General features: G+C 35.3%; 1 protein-coding gene across 1 annotated transcript in view; it reads left to right on the plus strand.

Moving 5' to 3' along the window:
* Nf1 (neurofibromin 1) overlaps window positions 1-1,851 on the plus strand; it is a 107,026-nt gene extending 105,175 nt beyond the window's left edge. Inside the window, exons 62-64 of the mRNA XM_088232051.1 lie at window positions 125-223; window positions 1,302-1,449; window positions 1,663-1,851. Coding sequence (XP_088088177.1) covers window positions 125-223; window positions 1,302-1,449; window positions 1,663-1,733 — 318 coding nt within the window. The 3' untranslated portion in view covers window positions 1,734-1,851. The remainder of the gene's footprint in view (window positions 1-124; window positions 224-1,301; window positions 1,450-1,662) is intronic.
* Window positions 1,852-20,970: the final 19,119 nt, after the last annotated feature.

The raw sequence follows: 20,970 nt of genomic DNA on the forward strand, positions 1-20,970 counted from the left end.
TCAGTCCTCTTTTGGACAGATTTCTTAAACTTATTTTGTGTAAATTCAACGTTACCCAATTTTCTTTATTTTGAAAGTCGAGTAAAACTGAATTTAAACAAAATGTTGAATATGAATCTTTCAGAATATGATTTCGTCTGAAGACGCCAGCCAGCAGCAATTACACTACATGCAGAGCTGTGGTTTCGGGGGACTTTGGAGGTTTGCTGGACCCTTCACGAAGGTAAAATTCATCTCATAACTATTTTAACAATTGGTTTTTTAATAAGAGAACGGACGCAGCAAACTCCGGTGACAGCTGTCATCAAGCGGAGGCGACACGGTCGGCTAGGCCGCATACTGCGAATGTCTCCTGAGAGCCTTAACCACGCTCGCCTACTTTACAAGGCATCGGGTTCTCGACGTCCTGGACGTTGACTGTTCGTCGGCAGTTTATGTCAGAACTTCGAGACGAGCACCTGACTTGGGAGGACGCACAGGAGCTGGCAGCCGATAGAGATGCAAGGAGGATCTTTGTGGATACCATATCCTCCAACTAGGGAACGGACATGGAATGGTGATGATTTTAACGTATTCTAGTATTAATTTTATTGTTTTAAGAAAAGTACAATGTGGTTATTCAATTCTGTGTCTGGGCGGATGAAGAATACAGTTCTGTGTGTGAAATAGATCCAGAACTCTGGACGAGTGTTTTTGACTCAATGGCTGCTTTTAGGTGAAAATCCTAAATACTAAAATCTAGCGGAGATTTGTCCACCTTGTTGAAAAATAGTTGGCGCGTTCGCTTACCCATCTTGAGATCCTGGGTTCTATTCCTGGCAGGGTGGACTTGAAATATTTATCTCAAAGGTAACATTCACCATTCTGCCCATATTTTTACAGTGTGTAAAGTGGCCACTTAAACCAGCCAATGACAGGTCATAAGGCCTGTAGATGCCTAGACTTCTATATTACCTTCTCTAATGAAATGTCCTAAATCTCTGTTGCAGGGTGTTAGTATTTTAAATTATCAATTATGTGAAAATTATTTTTTATGCGTCATATTTCCTCATAACTCAACCACGAAAAATTGTACGCACAATTTTACCAAACTTCTTTTCATGATTCAAAGCATATTGTGATGAAATAATAATATTAAATATCCCACGAGAATGCTCAAAAGACGACATTTTAAACTGGGTCTAATTTGACCCCAGGCATATTTTTTTGAGCCAGCGCGCTTTAAGAGTTGAACATAGCAAAATGTATTGTTTTATTTGGATAATTTTAATTAAAATATTATTGAAATGCATTTTTCACAGTGTAACAACTGCACGGCGGAGAGCAGCGAGCTGTTCGTAAACTGCCTGGAGGCCATGGTGGAGACTTGCCTGCCCGCGGAGGAGGCCGAGGGGCCGCGCGAGCATCTCGGGGACTCGCTGGGCAGCCTGGCCCTTCCCAGTCCGACAGGTATGGCGGGTAACTAATGCGCACGGCGTAATAGTGTCGCTCGAGAACAATGCGTGTCTCTGCTAAAATCTGATTAGAAGTAATAAGTCCGATAGCCTGATCCGTAGAGATAGTCAGTGTCAAGTTTGAACAAGTTGTGATTTGTCGGTAAATACCGGTTCTGAGGTATTTTCCATCTGTATTCCTCATCATGTTGAATATTCCTCTTTCCAGAGTATTCTTCGGAAGAGTGCTACGCATCGCCGCCGCCGGTTCACCGCACGGGCCCCTCTCAGACCAAATAGCAACTGCTGTCCCAGCGAAGGGACACCGCGCCACTCTGAACACGTGTCTACCTCACGCCCGCGCACACAGTCCGCACGCGGGCGAACGCATACTCCGAGTAGTGTATGTGATGCAATCGCCAAAGGGAATATATACATATTAAGAATTCAATAGATTTATTAGTAGAATCTCACTAGCACGGTGAGTATTACTTTTTTACTATGCCGTGTGGTCGTTTGTGATCTTTCCGATGTTTCGGATCGCATGACACCATCCATCGTCAGAGTTTATTTATTAATTAACGCCCAAAGGGCTTTTGTATAAATCTGTACCTCAGAGGCAGACGGATGCAAATCCAAACGTGAAATGTTCAACAATGGCCTAGAGAATCTACTTTCTCTTCTTCTTCTTCTCATGGTTCCTCTCCCCGATGGAGGTTGGAAATCATCATTGCGATTCTTACTTTATTGGCAGCTGCCCTGAACAAGGACTGAGTGCTGCAATGGAACCAGTCGCGCAAGTTCTTACGCCGAGAGATGCGCCTTCTACCTGCACTGCGTCTCCCTTCAATCCTTCCCTGTAGAATGACTTGTAAAATTTTATATTTTTCGCCTCTCATCACATGCCCAAAGTACTCGAGTTTTCTTTTCTTTGTGGTCTTCAGTACCTCTTTATCTTTTTCCATCCGTCGGAGAACATCATCGTTTCGGACTCTATCCACCCGGGAGATTTTTAATATCCTCCTGTAGCACCACATTTCAAAGGCTTCGATCTTTTTTGTGTTTTGGGTGAGTGTCCACGTTTCGACGCCGTAAATAAGTACCGAGAAGACGTAACATCGAGTAATGCGCATTCGGAGGTCTAAATTAAAGTCTCTACTGCAAAGAAGGTCACGCATCCTGAAAAAGCAGTCTCGCACCACCTCTATTCTGACTTTGATCTCTCGCGAGTGATCCCATTTATTATTCAGCCAGCATCCTAAATATTTATATTGATGAACTTGCTCAATAAACTGCGCTCCAAGTTTTAAAGTCATCGGGAAAGTTTGTGGCTTTTTCCGAATAACCATACATTTAGTCTTGGAAATATTCATCTCTAGCCCTTTATTCAAACTTGCCGTGTAAACTCTGTCCAATAATAGTTGCAGGCTCTCCATACTATCTGCTAGAAGGACACTACTTTCTCTAAGTGATTTTTGATAATTCAGTACGTTAATTTGTATTTTTAGTATTATTATTATGGATAACTTATATAGCGCCATTTTCGTAATATAATACCTCAAGGGCGCTTGAAGTGATTATATAAAGATATTAATTTAATTTTAACTTTTTGATTTAAGAAAAATAATGTACTTTCTCACCACATGCTAAGAATTCATTCAAATGTTTTAGAGAACAAGTGGGTTTTCAGTTTCTTCCGAAACATCACTTCACTCTCACAGTTTCGGACCTCTGCTGGAAGAGCATTCCATGCCGTAGGGCCTGCGACCACAAATACGCGTTCGCCGAATTTAATGCGCTGTTTGCGTAGAGGTATAATAACTGTTCCTTTCGACGTAGATGTAGCTGATCTAAGCGTAAGACGTCTGTCAGCTAGTTCATCAGAGTTCCCTTAGATATTCCGGAGCAGAGTTGTGCAGTGACTTATACATAAGCCGACAGAGTTTGTATTCGACCCTCTGTGGAAAACGTAGTCAGTGTAGTTCCCAAAGTAGTGAAGTGATATGGCTTAACTTAGAGATTCCAAAAATAAGTCTCGCTGCGGCATTCAATACAGACTGTAGGTGAGTCATTTTATTCATTGGAAGACCTGCGTAGATACCATCACAATAATCGATTCTTAATCGAGTCTCTTAATACGTTGATTCATTCACTATAAGACTTACATTTCTTCAAAATCAATGCACGTGATCATAAACTGCATACAAAAATCAAAATATCATTTCATCAAATTCTGGATTTGGATCCGTCTGCCTCTGAGGTACAGATATATACAGAGGTTATAAACGATTTCCTCATTATCACATCCCCTTTCCACACCTAATGGTGCATAGGGTACTGCATTGGTACACCGATCGCAGCGTATCTTGATCTTTTTTGTTACATGAAGGTAAAATGATCAGTCTTACGCTTCTAGGGCTCCGATTACAATGGGAAGTTGACAGAGTTATCTTCGGCTGTCTATAAAAAAAAACCGATATTTGTGTACACAAATGAGTATTTTTGCATAAACATTTAAAGTATCTTCATCAGCAACCTATAATTGAACATGTTTAGAAGAAAAAATTGTATGAATATTTTGCTTTTCATGCAGAAAACCTAATTTTAATTTGTAAATAAAATTTAAGATAAATGTTAACTTCCCATTTCAATCGGGGCCCAGGGGTGCAATTATGAATCTTCTCTATTCCCTTGGAGAGTGGTTAATTTGGGGATATTTATTTTTTCCATGCGACTAATTTTTGCTTCATATATGGCCACACTGATGATAAAATGTCAAAACATAAATTCATTTAGAACATTACTGCGACCTTAAGCATTGCCCAAAACACTTAATTGGGTTGAATTGACAAAACTGTGTTAGTTTTATTTCCATTTTCGGGAAGGTTTAAGAATGGGAGCAAAAATGGGTGATTCAAATGTCAATTGTCTTTTGTATGCTGACGATGCCGTGCTTCTTGATAGCAACAAAGAGGAACTGCAACTCTTGGTAACAAAGGTCTACGATGCATGCGAGGGAAGCCATTTGCTGATGAACGTTGATAAATCCAATGTGACGGTTTTTGAACGAAATGAAAGTATGACTAAATGTGAAATCACTGTGAATGGAGTTATAGTAAAACAAGTAGAGGAATTTGTGTATCTGGGAAGTATGTTTACTAGGGATGGAATGACTGAGGAAGATATTGAAAGGAGGGTGAGTGCCGGGAACAGAGTGAACGATGCACTTAAATCAACCTTGGCAAATAAATGTTTATCGTAAGAGGCAAAATTAACAGTTCACAATGGAGTCCTGGTTACACACCAGGTGTGGGAGCGAAGTGTGGACTTGGAAAAACCGGGATGAAAGTAGGCCGAGTGCTGTCGAAATGTGATCTCTCAGGCGAATGTGTGGTAAAACTACGTACGATAGATGCACAAATGTCGAGATCCGTACGCTACGTAAGGGTGAGATAAGCATTATCGTCTAAATCAAGAAAGGAGCTCTGCGTCGGTTTGGACGTGTAGAGCGAATGAACAGCGAAAGAACGGCTAAAAATATTTACAGTGGGAATGTTGATGGATGGAAACTTACGCGGGGTCACCCGAAAAAGATACGTATTGATATCCCTGACCATGAAAACCTACGCACCTATTTTTTTTTTACAAGTTGGTACATAAAAAAGTGAATTTAATCTAGTATAGCAAAGAGGACGTCGGAAAGAGGACTTATAATATTTATAATATTTTTAACAAGTACAAAAATTTTGATGTGTTCATTTTTTAGAACATCTTTTTAGAGCTGTCTATTCCCTTTGGTGTATGCAAAAATTATATAAAATGTATATTATTTTTATTATTCCTCCGAGTGAAATAAATATAATTCATAGTTTATTAATTTTAATATTTGAGATAAGTTAAAATTAAATTAAAATAGTAAATTGTAATGTTTGTGTTTATGTTTAAATAATTTATTTTTACTAATTAAGTTTATATTCTTAGTTAACGGCAGTAGCTCAATCACAAATAACTATCGACGTGCTCAAAAACATGCTAAGCATTTGAGCGATCACAATGAACAATGAACATGCTTAAGTTATCGCGGTCATAAGTCAACGCGTGTGTAATCTCTAATTCAACGCTCGTGTCGGTTTGTTTTTTGTTTTCTTCGTAAATAAATACAGTTCACTGGCAAAAATCGGCGTATACTATAAAAAATAAAACAATGAAAAACAACAACTTTTAAAGATTTATTTTGCATTGTGCTAATCAATTTTGGAGTACGGTATAATCGGTTGGGGTGGTGCGAGTGACACAGTTTTAAATAGTGTATCTGTTGCACAAAAATCCATCATTAAAATAATACTCAGAGTCCCGATACAGACATCTACTGAAGAAATATTCCATAAATCACAACTTATGACACCAAAACAATTATACGCTAAAACAATCCTCACTTATAGATTCAAAAACTACTCTTACTCAAATGAAAGACATAACCCCCACAATACATCACATACAAATAATATAATCACTAGATCCTCAACACATAGACAACTTAAACAAATACAAACTAATACCACTTTCGGACAAAGGGATTTTGAGTATTTTTCAATTGAAATCTATAACCTACTTCCACTATCTATTAAAGCAATTAGTAATGAAAAAATGTTTAAAAAGGCTATAAAAAAATGGATAGTGGAGCTAGGTAGAAGTAAAATGGATTGTCTCATTCGCCCATACCAATGCTGAATCAACTGCTCCACAACTGTACGGCTTATGTTAGGTTTTTGTTATTTTCATTGTGTGTTTTGTAATATAAATAATATAGATGTACATAAATACCTTGTTTTTAAAACTGTCTGAATATCTGTTAATTATGTTTGTTTTTTAAGTTAGTCTTCTTTTTTTATTCTCAAATGTAATTTTAAAAAACTAAATTGTTAAGTGTCCTCGGCACGGGAAACCCCAGTGAGGTCACATTATTTTTATTGTTAATTATAGTTTGTAAGCGAAAAATATGAATAAATAAATAAATGTACAGTGAAACCTTTATCTATCGTTTTTAAAGGGACTTATTGAAATAAACTATGAATGCGGGAACAAGAGGTCAATACACAAGGAGATAAGATCGGGCGAAGATACCGCCCTGGGAATCTGCATTACCATTGGCAGGTTCAAATTCTAAAAAAGAGACAAGTTCCAGGTGTAAATAAATGTATTTAAATAAAATTAGAAAGCAGAACAAAAACAAAAAAAATAGTAAAGTTTATTGCATTGGAAATAATCTTTCATCGACGTTTATTTTCTTACTGTTTTATTCCCGTAAGTCAAAATTATATTTTCGGCTTTGCAAATATTTTTTTTTTCGGCATCAGTTATTGGATGTGAGTAGCAGAATGTTTTTAATCTTTCGAAGATGGTGCATGCTTCTGAAAATAAAGGTACAGGCGGCGGCTCCTCTTCATCAATATCGACCTCTTCAGCTGTCTTTCAACCTTGCATCACAAGCTTTCGATAGTTTCTATCCCACACGTTGGGATATTGTCGTCAAATGTAACAAAATTGTTGAAATTCGTCTGTGTATCAAGTCTTAGCCAATCATCTTCAGAAACCTTAACTTGTTCTAATTGTCATTATATCTCTCTTTCTCTTTCAAACGTTCTGCGCATTAGAACATACACAAAATATGTCAAATACGCATCGTAATTCAAACGATGAATGCGATAAAATGGTGGATAGAGAAACGATCGATGCGATCAATTTTTGTATGTTTTATATGAAAGTATTTCGGAGTTGGAAGAAATAAACGACACATCCGGGAAAACGATTATTCGAGGAACGATAGATAGAGGTTTCACTGTATTGCATTTGCAAAATAGTAAGGAGTATCTAATACAAAAAAGTGAAAATTAAATTACAAACAATTACTATGGCAACTACTTTTCTTGACATTTGGCTCGCCAACCGCCGGCTAAATGTAATAAATAGCGTGATAAGTAATAAATAAATGAGTTTAAATAGCCGTTTTGAAATATTTTCCATATTTACACCGGTGAAATTAAAATATGTGATGCGCAGCAGGATTATACGTCGCTAAATGTTAATATTTTGACACTAGGTGTTCACGGATGTTGCATTGTGATCGCGGATACGATAAACAACCATGGTGAGAAATTGTTATCACGTCGCTTATTAGCACGTCGATAGTTATTGGTAATTGAGCTACAGAAATATATTAACCAACAATTTTGACCATGTACACTTTCAACCCTTTCATTATTATCAAACAAAAATTGACTTAAAACTGTAAACAATGCTTTCAAATATTTAAAATCCCCATGTTAATGTGTTAGTGGCTGTTAGTGCACCAAGACACACACAAATTTTGATTGTGTTGGTAGGCACACTAGAATATTTTATTTATTTATTTATTTGACGGACTTATGCAGTCCATTCTAACGATGGTAAATACAATTTCTTATAATAGATACAGGCACTAATCAAATAAAATTAAAGCTAGGACAAAAAAAATAAAAATTACTACCTTAAGACAAGATCTGGTCTATCTTAGTGAATTTAAAACTATAAAGACTTACACCAAAAAGTCCAGATCTCGTCTCGAGTTTACAATACGACACAATCGGGACATCGGTGCATGCAAGCCATAGTTTGCGCTGTGCTGATCGAGGAACAGCACATTATTTCGCAACCGGCGGATCGGAGCATTGAATGCCACTTGTTCCAGTAACGATGGTACATCAATTAAGCCATTCAGCAAAACTAAACGTAAATATGGAGTCAATGTTATTTCTACGTTTTTGTAGACTTGAGATTTTTAACATTGAGTCCATTTCTATGTAAGTGTAGTCTCCCCTCTCGAGCATGGATGATTGGCCATGCTACTTTTCTTAGCAAACGATGTTGCACCGATTCGATATGATTTATCCGGCCTACGTAGAAGGGAGACCAGATCACGGAGACATATTCTAAAAGAGGACGAACAAGTGAGCAATATAGTTTTTTTAACCGTGAACATATTAGTGAAGTCACTAGATGTCCAGCTAACAAAACCCAATAGTTTTAGTGACTTGTTAATCATAGTATCAATATGTTCACTAAAGGTAAGTTTACAGTCCATGATAACTCCGAGGTCCTTAATAGACTTGACTACATCTAAATTAATATTAGATTTGGCTGTCATTAAAATCATTTAATCGGGTCACATGTATATGACCCGATTCAATTAAAATTCTTAAATTCTATTTTGCATAATAAAAAAACTAATGAATGCGTCATTTACTTTTTTTTGCATCACAACAGGACAGGAGGGCCAATTACAGTGGTGAATTACATCACGGAACACCCAGGCTTGAGAAAAATAACATTTATTTTTTGTGTTCTCACCGGGAATTGAGGAAAGTGAGTCGAGCATCTTGACCACTACAAGTAAAAAACATTCCAACTGTCGTGTAGATTTGATTATTCATACTTTTCACAAAAGTGCTATTATATCAGTTTCACTTTTCTATGGCTGGTGCCCTAAGAGCCCTCTGGGCGCTTATAAAATAAAAAATAGGCATCTGTTACGAGCGAGTTTGCGAAAAATATAATTTCTTTTATTCCAAGATGTATTGGAATTGTTTGGGAACAAACTTAATATTAAAAATGCTTTTTTCTGTCGAGATTTTTGTCACCAAAAATGACACGCACCCGATGAGCAAGTGTCTATTGTCCTACTGTCCTGTCTACGTAATCCATTGTCCCGCGCATGCGGTACAATATTGTCTTGTCCCAGCAGCGGGCATACACCTCGTGTGAACGCTTCTTAACACATTAAGATGGGGTTATTAAACATTTGAAACTATTTAAATCTGTTGCAACAGAGAGGGAAAACATTTTCGAGAAGGGAATACGGAATTCTAGGCATTTACAGTGCCCACGACCTGTCATTGCTGGTAACATTCACCATTCTACCTACGTTTAAACATCCACATTTCCTCAACTCTTCCTTCTGTTGACTTTTGTGAAGTAAAAGAGCCGAAACCCTAATAACGCTAGGGAGTAAATCCAGCCTGTCTACAAATATTTGGACATATACGAAAGATTTTTGATTAAACTAATGGGTAGAGAAGTATAAAAATCGGACGAATCTCACCCAAATCAATCCAAGGTTTCAGCTCTTGTGTTCAGCAACTTCACAGTGTGTAAAGTGGCCACTTAAACCAGCCAATGACAGGTCATAAGTCCTATAAATACCTAGAATTCTATATTCCCTTCTCAAAAATCGCATTGTGATCCTGCGGCTAGTGTCGCGGACTCACGGATCAAAGGTCCGTGGTTCGAATCCCACTCTACCCCAACTTGATTCCCATTTCCTAATAGTGAGTTATTTACAACTCGTTGAAAATGGCGCTCAAAATGAAATATTTGGGTCAATCGTTGGAACACAGATATTTATTCTTACCAAAAAAAGAAAAAAAAAGGTTTCCAATATTATGTATCTTTTTTGGGTGATACCGTGTATGTTGGATTTGATCCGACGTTTCGGCTACCATTGCAGGAGCCATCTTCAGGGAAAACTGTGTGTTTTATAGAGAAATGTATGTGTTTATGTACTAGTAATTTGTACCGTGTCACAGTCAGCAGTAGGCACATTTCTTAAGAAAGATGAAGATGGCTCCTGCAATGGTAGCCGAAACGTCGGATCAAATCCAACATACACGGTATCACCCAAAAAAGATACATAATATTGATAACAGTGACCGTGAAAACCTTCGCACCTATTTAAAAAGGTTTCCCTTCGCTGTTGCAATAGAACTAGATCTTAATGGCTCTCTAGGGAGTAAATCCCGCCTGTCTGCAAGCATTTGGACGCACTCAAAGCATTGTCGATTTAAACTGTACTTATCTTGAATCTCATTTTTTAGGACTCGTCTATCTTAATGTAATAAATGTTTATGTAATAAATTATGTTATATTTTAAATCAAAGAACTAAACACCAATATAATATACCTTAGCGCGGGAAAATTACGTACAAATAGTTTTAATATTAGAGATGGGAAATAAAAACTGTTATTCAAAACATGTAACAGTTTCCAAAACAGCGGAAACAGCTATATGATATTAAATGCAACTGTTTAGAAATATTGTAAACTAAAGCACCAAGCGCCGAAGTATATAAATAATGTCAATTCGCTTGGCGTGAAAATTTTAAAAATTTATTTAAATCTTCAAGTACGGAGAATAAGTATTTTGGGACTTATTGCTGAAAGCAATTTCATCATTATCACTCCCTCTCCGCACCTAGTGGTGCATAGGGCATTGCGATGGTAAACCGATCGCAGCGTATCTTGGTCATTTTTGTTACATGAAATATTCTAGTAAAAACACATTTTTTAATTAATATTCCATGTCGGAAATCGAACCTGAGACCTCTTGCACGGTGGGTAAATGCGCTGAGCACTATACCACGAGGCCGACAAAGCAATATCTCAAATGTGTAACAAAAAAATTAACTTAACCTTTTCCTTACTGTCCTAAAAACATCCGCGTCTTACGGTGCTGTGTAGTCACTTCACGTACAAAAAATGAGAGATTTTAAAAGGTAAAAGTGTAATATTCATCGGCAATTGCTTCAATTATTTATAGTTAAAGTCAAAAGTGATGATATTTTATACCTAATTGCTAAAAACATTAACTCATGCTCTCAATGCGCGTAAAAGAACCGCCCCCGACGAAAGCCGGGAAGCTACTGACGCAGCTAAGGGACGTCTGAAAGAAGTACAAGAAACTTTGCAGTTCGCGCGTGTAACGCATAAAAATTGTCTCTCTCGCTCCCAAATATTACCCGTATTATCGAGAAGAGTGTGCGAGACAATTATATATTAGGATTACTCTTTTACTACGAACGCAACATGCGACATTGGTAAACTTTCTATGGCATTGGTGATATCTCCGATTTCTGATTATTTAATAAAAAAAACATTTTTACCGATATGTAAATGTATTACGAAGGAATAGGGAAAATCTTAACACATAATTTATTCTATTTATGGAGATATTAAAGTTATCAGATGCAATGTGTACTGGCTACACATCTCTGGGAGGGGAGAGTTAAAAAAGCTACCAGTGAAATTTGTTATTTTATGGTTGATAAACCGGTATGCCCATCTCTAATTAATATATGTTTAGTATACATTTTTGTACCATTAAGTTTAATATCGATGTATGAATATATTTGTTATTAATTATTAAGATTGTAAAATATGAAACATGGTTTATAAATTAGAAAGTTTAGAGTTTTTATAAAACTACTATTCCGCAAAAGGCCAGTTGCACCAAAATAGTTCAGTTCACAAAAGTTAAACATATTTAACACATTACAATATAAATTGTGAACATATTCGAGAAATAAATATAGGCAGGGCTACGTTTACAAACACTGTAACATTTTTCTTTTTCAGCCTCCTCCATTTTCTTATTTTAAAAAATACATATTTTTTTTTTTTTGTATTTTACATTAGGTACATAAATTGGTAGTAAATAGAGGAATTTGTGTATCTGGGAAGTATGTTAACTAGGGATGGAATGACTGAGAAAGATATTGAAAGGAGGGTGAGTGCCGGGAACAGAGTGAACGGTGCACTTTAATCAACCTTGGCAAATAAATGTTTGTCACAAGAGGCAAAATTAGCAGTTCACGACGGAGTCCTGGTCCCGACCCTAATGTATGGAAGCGAAGTATGGACTTTGAAAAACCGGGATGAAAGTAGGCTGAATGCTGTCAAAATGCAATCTCTCGGGCGAATGTGTGGTAAAACTATGTACGATAGATGCGCAAATGTTGAGATCCGTACATTATGTAAGGCTGAGACAAGCATTATCGACATAATCAAGGTTCACGACGGAGTCCTGGTCCCGACCCTAATGTATAGAAGCGAAGTATGGACTTTGAAAAACCGGGATGAAAGTAGGCTGAATGCTGTCAAAATGCGATCTCTCGGGCGAATGTGTGGTAAAACTATGTACGATAGATGCGCAAATGTTGAGATCCGTACATTATGTAAGGCTGAGACAAGCATTATCGACATAATCAAGGTTCACGACGGAGTCCTGGTCCCGACCTTAATGTATAGAAGCGAAGTATGGACTTAGAAAAACCGGGATGAAAGTAGGCTGAATGCTGTCAAAATGCGATCTCTCGGGCGAATGTGTGGTAAAACTATGTACGATAGATGCGCAAATGTTGAGATCCGTACATTATGTAAGGCTGAGACAAGCATTATCGACATAATCAAGGTTCACGACGGAGTCCTGGTCCCGACCTTAATGTATAGAAGCGAAGTATGGACTTAGAAAAACCGGGATGAAAGTAGGCTGAATGCTGTCAAAATGCGATCTCTCGGGCGAATGTGTGGTAAAACTATGTACGATAGATGCGCAAATGTTGAGATCCGTACATTATGTAAGGCTGAGACAAGCATTATCGACATAATCAAGGTTCACGACGGAGTCCTGGTCCCGACCTTAATGTATAGAAGCGAAGTATGGACTTTGAAAAACCGGGATGAAAGTAGGCTGAATGCTGTCAAAATGCGATCTCTCGGGCGAATGTGTGGTAAAACTATGTACGATAGATGCGCAAATGTTGGGATCCGTACATTATGTAAGGCTGAGACAAGCATTATCGACATAATCGGGAAAGGATCTCTGCGCTGGTTTGGACATGCAGAACGAATGGACAGCGAAATATTGTAATAACGGCTAAGAATATTTACAATGCGAAGACCGAGAGAGACATGAAACATCAAATACTTGAAGATGGACATGTCAAGAGTCGGAATAATCGGCGCGCGTGCACGAGAAGATGTGTGAATGCAGAGGAAGCGAGATCTGTATGCAAAGATAGAGGGTTGTGGTGTTCTATCCTCTCTGCCTACCCTTACGGAGATACGGCGTGACGGTTTGTTTGTTTGTTTGTTTGTTTTTCGTACATAAGTTACAAGTACAGAAAATCTATTACGTTAACACAAAAAAATCCCACAAAGGCATAGCCTGTTTGTGGCTATACATTTTATTTTTTAAATAATAAATTCAAATAAAGGCTACTGGAAGAAAAATACAATAGGTATCAAAACATATAAAATAAGTGCTAATATTTAAACGCAATTTTTTGTCAATAAAAATAAGAAAATTAATATTAAAAATACAGTAAAACCCCATTTTTACGTTTTTCAAGGGAGCAAGAAAAAAAGTGTAAAATTGAGGAAAACGCTAAAGTGAAGTAATGAAAAATGTATGAAAAAATAGGAATTACATAAAAAATAATCATTTGCTACACTATAGTGTACATATACTTCCGGAAAAGTTGTAAAAACTGTGATAATTGGGAGTTGTTCATATTTATTTACTATTTTAAACAATTTCACTAAAAATATTTGAATATTTTGTATTTTCTCAAACAATATTATGTTAACATATTACAACAGAGATGAAGAACATTTTACAGAAGGTAATATAGAAGTCTAGGCATCTACAGGATTTATGACCTGTCATTGGCTGGTTTAAGTGGCCACTTCACATAATGTATAAAATTCACCATCCTGCCCATATTAACATCTATATTCCTTCAATTCTTTCAAATGTTGATGTTTGTGAAGTTAAAGAGCTGAAAACTTTTATTTATGCGGGTGAGATTCATCTTATTGAATTATTTCACCTACACACCAGGCAACGCCTGAAAATCTTACTTTTTCAGGCGCAAAGAAAATGTTCTTCATCTCTGATGTAATATGTTAATATAAACAGCTCTCCAAGGAGTTGAATCCAGTCCTTGTCTACAAAAATTTGGACAAACTAAAAATATTGTCAATATTATGTAATCTGTTATTTTTTATTTTATTTAAAAACAGCATGTTAAAATTATTGTATGTGTAAATAAAAAATTACCAAAATTTAATTTTTAATTTGCATAAAATTATTTAAAATATTTTTTCCCCTAAATGTTGTGAAATTTATTTATACGGTATCACTTTTTTTTCTATGGCATCACTAAAAACAACTGTCATATAAATCGCTGCAAAATTGTTTCACACTTTTATGATAACTTTTTAAACCATCTTTTTTATAACTTCAAATATATCTATTGTTGTGTTTTAAACATCGATATTTATTAATATTTATAACTTTATTGTTCCTAAACGTTTGTCAACTGCGTATCATGATTTGTACAAGTCAATATGACTTTTTTGTTCCAATGGAAAATTAAACTAACCCTAAAGGAAGACACTTAAACAAAAAGGTCAATTACACTGCACCTGCTTTGAATTTAGGTTAAGACAATAATTTATCCTTTATTAGTTGTTTACCTGTTTTTATTATTCATCATTTTTTTTACATGAAAGTAAGGTGATCAGTCTTACGCTTCAGGTACCAGTCCAGGGACTATGAAGTATTCTAGTGTGAAAACACCCTTTTTAATAAATATTTCAGATCAACTATGTCGGGAATCGAACCCGAGACCTCTTGAATGGTAAGCAAACGCGCTGACTATTACACCACGAGGTCGACGAATTTATCTATCTATCTATTGGTTCCACTCATACTAAAAAGCAATGTTTTTTTTTGTCAATAAACGATAAAGATTTTTATTGAATTTAACCCTATTTTCACTTCCCCTTTCAGTGTGAGTTTGTCAAATTATATCCAGGGCTTATGTCGAATATTGTTATTGTTCTTCATGACCATATTGCAAACACGAATGGTAGCAAAAACCGTGTTCACAAAAATCAACGGATGGAAGTATTGAAGGAATATGGATGTTCAAACATAGGCAGAATGGTGAATGTTACACAGTGTGTAAAGTGGCCTCTTGACTTGGTCAATGACAGGTCATAAGCCCTGTGAATGCCGAGACTTCTATATTCCCTTCTCTTACATGTTCTTCATCTCTGTCGTAATGACTTAAGGACTGTTCAGTACATACCCATTGGCTGTTTGTGTGTTTTGATTTCAAATCTGTGCTTAATTATTTTTACAAATTAAATCTGACGAGTTTATGAATTTCACATATACATTCTAGCATATAAATATATTATGTATAATTGTAGAGGCACACCAGTAGTACATAATTATCTGTTTAAGTTAAATTAATTTGTATTATAAATATTTAAAGCATCAACTTTGTGGTCAAAATTTCACTAAATGTTATAAAATCATATAATTAAGAATAGTCCAGAAGGAGCGTAGAATCTCTATATTTGAATACATCGGACCGTGTCCAAAATACCCCCCACTTTGCCCTCTTTTGCCGCGTGCATGCGCGAGGTCGCCGCGTATTGTTGCCAGAAGATGTATGAATGTAGAGGAAGCGAGGTCTGGATGCCAAGATTGTGTTATTTAAAAAAAATAATAATAATAATAATTTTATTCAGAAAACATACAGTCATACAAAATAAGTATTAAAAACAACAATTTTTTAACATAAAAAGACCAACTAAGTTTTCATAAATTAATAAAATATAAACATTAAATGTGACAAAAAAATAAAAAATAAATAAGAATTTTTAGTGAGAAAAGAATAATTGTTGACATTTGCGTTTTCCATGGAGTTAATAAATTAATTAAATAAAAATACCGAATGTACACTCCGAGCCATCCACGCACACACATGAACGCACATATAAAACATACACAAACATGTACATTACATGCGGCACATATACATAGCATAAACCACTCAAGATGCACATTCAGCAACTATCCCAAATAATCGACCCCATGAAGAAATTTTCTGTACAAATGCAACGTGCAGTTAAAAATGTCTACATCAATACTGAGTCCGTTATAATTTCTACAGGTACGTCTAATGAATGAATTCGAGGTATAAATCGAGGCGTTCTATCCTCTCTAGCTACCCCTACGGAGAAACGGCGTGATGGATTGTTTTGTTTGTCATTATGGTTTCGATAATCATACACTTGACACGGATTTACTAGGACTGGCCATGATAAAATTATTTGTTCATATCAAAACTGTAACGATTGTCACCTTGTAAGCTTTGTACTCAATGTGCGAAGGTAATTTTTGATTAAACTTGTAATGTCAAAACTGAAAGAATAAAGATCTCAGATATAATATCCCTTCCGCCTTGAAACAACTATTATTAGTAGACAAACAAACCTGACCTGTTATAAGAGAAATTACAAAATAGATGTGGCGTATAAATTATCATAAAATTTAATTACAACCTTGCAACAGTGTGACAGAACAGTGAAATATTTTTTTGTCGATCGGATCGCATTGTGACGTTGATGTTTTGATTAAATAATGTGGAAAAAATTATGTTTCAGCATTAAGACACTTGTGCAATAATATTTGCACACATGTCCACCTTCATTCCATTATAACACTCACTCACACACCCTCTCACACAAACACACTGGCATGTCAATACATTTACGAGTATTTCATGTATTTCTGTGGATATTTGTCATTGGTTTTATTCTCTGTATATTTTATTTGTTATATTTTTTTTACATGCATTACTGTAGATATCCCCAATGAATAAAGTAAAAAAATAATAATGTCATAAGAATATGATATTACTCAAATGTTTAAATAAAGAATATGATATTGTGGAGTAATTACTACAACTATAGTCCTTAAAATATAGCTTGATTAGAATGACAGCTGTCAAACTAATTTCACTAGTGATGGGAAATTCAAATCAAATCGATTTTATCAGTTATTTCATTCAATCATGAAACTCTGTTTCCGAAAATTGATTTAAAAAACGCAAAAGCAAGCCTATTATAGTGTGTTCAACACAATTATTCACCAACGAATGAGACATTTATACTTTTTTCATGAACAACATCAAATGAATAATTTTTTTATCGGATCAATCATTGATCAATTTGTCTTATCTCTAACGTTTTTGTAAAATGATGTAACCTTGTAATAATGTCGTTAATAATTAGGTTTATTTTAGTTTTAAAACTGTTTTTTTTTATTTTTTTTATTTAAATCTTAAAGTAGGGCACACATATCATACATATTGTTATGTGTGTTCTAATAATAACATTGCAAATATATTTAATTTATAAATTGTTTATCACATATGTCTTGACCATTATTTTAAATTTTGATATATTTTTTTCTTCATAAATATTTTTTTCCATTTCGTAATACTTTTTAATTGCTTTAAATAAAATTGAGTTTTGTGACTTTGCCTTTTTCCTAAATGGAAGTCTAATTTTGTTCTTTTCTCTAGTATTGTGATCGTGTTCATGCTGGTTCCGATCAATTTTTTTCCAAAATTCTGTTTTTTTATTAGAGTGTATAATTTTATCATTGTATTGTAAAATATTCTTTGTTTTGATTTTATATATTAATGTTGATTTTTGTTTCAAGTATTGATACAAATGATTTTTCGTGTGTCAATATAAATAACTCCTTTGACGTTACTACAAAGTTATGTCGTCACTTTTTCTAACAACTGTCATTCTAATCATGTTACATTTTAAGGACTACAGGTAATTTCAACATCAGGATTTTTGAGGTAATCACTAAAACACATATTTATATCTTTGCGCTTTAAATATTATTTAAATGCATCATGACTCGTCTATTTGTAACATTCACAGAGGTGATACAAAAATGTGTTTTTAGTGGCTAACTAAAAAATGCTAAATTTGAAATTACCTAGTTGTAGTAATTACCCCACAATATTACTCAAATGCGTAAATAAATAATGTCATAATTATATGACATTATTAAAAAGTTTAAATAAATAATAATGACATTACTCAAATGTTTAAATAAAAAATGTCATAAGAATATGACATTACTCAAATCTTTAAATAAACGGTGTCATAAGAATATGACATTGATTGACATGAAAAAGAATGATTATTATACATATTAGATTATTTTCATTCTGATGATCAATCTCTAGTAAAAACACTACATTGAAAAACGTGACTCCTTCGTGTATTTGTGTGATAATTAAGTCATTATGTGAATCGGCTAAATGTTTGTGAAATAATGTGGTATTTAAGATAAATTTTATTTGTACTTATAGAACATTCTAAAATAATTGTATATAAAATATTTTTATTCTGAGAGTATGTCGAGTGTAAAAAAATTGGCTTTTGTGTATGCTTACAAAATTAATAAATCATATTTACTACATAATCAGTTTGTTTTTACTATCAAAAACACATTTCACTTTATGATCCCTCAATACAAAAAATACATTAACCGAATTGAATCTATACAATCAAATTTATGTCGTATTGCAATTTTAGACAGTTGATTAAGAATACAGGTCCAGACGAATCTACAAACTTACCTAAACTCCAAACTCTACAAACTCGAAGGAACATGGCTGACGCCATTTTTATGTATAAAACTTTGAATAACATGATAGATTGCCCTAAGATTCTATCAATTATTAATTTTAGAGTCCCAGCAACGCAGACCAGAAACCAATCTCAATTTAAAACTTCTAAATGTTTTACTAAATCTTTTCAAAATTCATTTGTAAATAGAACCTGCAATATGTGTAATCAGAAATTAATTTGTATTACTATTAATAACATATCTTTAACTTCCTTTAAAAATGAAATTTCTCAGGTGAAAATCCTGTAAATGAAATCCAGTGGAGATAGGCCCACCTCGTTGTGCAGTGGTCAGCGCGTCCGCCTTCCATTCTTGAGATCCTGGGTTCGATTCCTGAAAGGATGGACGTGAAATGTTCGTTTTCAAGATAGTTCTACACTGCAATATTTCAATTTTCCCGGACCGAAGCGCAAGACTAATCATCTTACCTTCCAAGTAACAAAAATCATCTAGGTACGCTGGAATTCAGGTGGCAGTGCAGTTCCCTATGCATCACTAGGTGTGGATAAGGAAATGGTGATGACATTTACGCATGGAAGCTGGATCAACAAGTGTCTTGCAGCTACAAAGCATATGGACGAATGAAAACCTTACTTAAACCACGTCCGCATGCACGTCCTAGGAGGTGCATACGGTGTCCACGAAATCTCTCCAGGCCTCTCTGTCTGCAATCAGCTCCCGTGTCTCCTCCCGAGTCGGTCCGAGTCCCTCAGTTCAGCCAAACCGTCAGCCGTGGACATCCGGGACCGCGAGAGCCTGATGCCGTGTAAAGTGGCAAGCGTGGTTAAGACTTTCAGGAGGCATCTTTTGGAAGATGAGGGTTTTTCACCGGAGGTTAAAATGATTTCAATGAACATTTTGTCTCCACAATATATACACTGTAATTAGCATACCAATGCAGTGCACTATTTGTTATGAGGAAGGAGAATCCTGATGAAAAATAATACAAATATAGCGTTATCAAAATCTCTTTATTGTAATATTGTTATTTTTAAAGTTTCACAAAATACGATCTACGCTTAGTTACTAACTTATAACATAAGACCATAAATTACTGGTTATAAAATTACAAAGAGAACACAACTGTCTTATTTTTGGTATATTGAAAATAGGGTTTTGTAAATTTCTATGGAATAAGGCATTTTAGTAGGGATCTGGGTCCTGATGAGAATTTAACAGAGGTAAATTCAATCAATTTATTTAATAAATTATACAACCCTAGCTAACCCCGCCTAAGCAGGCAAAGTGGAAAAAACAATAATAATTAGTTATATATTGTCGCCATTCAAACAAGTCAGGATTGAGTTGAACATGCCATTCGAAGGAAGAACGACAGAAGAAGAGGACTCGATAGAAACTTATAAGATACTCAATAATTACTATGACTACCCCCTGCATGAGATGTAGCAATTAAATCCCAACACCAATTTACTGGGCCAGAACTGGAAGCTCTATCGTCCCCAATTCCACCTCGACCCCAAGATAAACTTCCTTTCCAGCAGGGTAGTTTCAGACTGGAATAAATTACCGAGCCTAGTTGTCCATTCCATTTTGGTTAATCAGTTCAAAAACCGTTTGGACGCTTTTTTGAACGAAGGAGAACTTGGACAAAAAGCAGTACACGAGATATAGGCGCATCAGCTAAGGCTGCCTGCCTATAACCAATAATAAAACATCGTACATTAGGTAACGTAACAAAACTCTGGTATAACGAGTAGGACTGTCAGTAAGCACTGTCGACTGGACGCCGGAGACTTGGTTGACGGTGACTATGACTTTCTATAGCTAACTTAATACCCAATAGTCACAGAATGGTTTTCCTACACCAAATGGAGCCCAATCCTCTATGGCTTGGCGCATTATTAATCTGAGGAAATATCTCATTTTTGATTTTGAAAATTATATGAAAACATTTATTCCTTTTGAATAAATTAGTTTGATTTTGTAATAACCCGCCTCACTGGAGTGTCGGTAATATAATTTAACTACTTGTTTGTATTAACCGGTAAAAGCGTGCGAGTATTCAATTCACTTGAGAGATCGTGTCTTTTAAGTATCATTTACACGTGTATTGGAATTGGTAAAGAACGAACTAAATAATCAAAAATAAATATTTCTCATATCATATTATCGTCACTACAGTTTTCGTGG

The sequence above is a fragment of the Micrasema longulum genome, unplaced genomic scaffold (genome assembly GCF_059751315.1).
Source record: "Micrasema longulum isolate JH-2025_06_02 unplaced genomic scaffold, ASM5975131v1 h1tg000941l, whole genome shotgun sequence".
NCBI classification, from domain to species: domain Eukaryota; kingdom Metazoa; phylum Arthropoda; class Insecta; order Trichoptera; family Brachycentridae; genus Micrasema; species Micrasema longulum.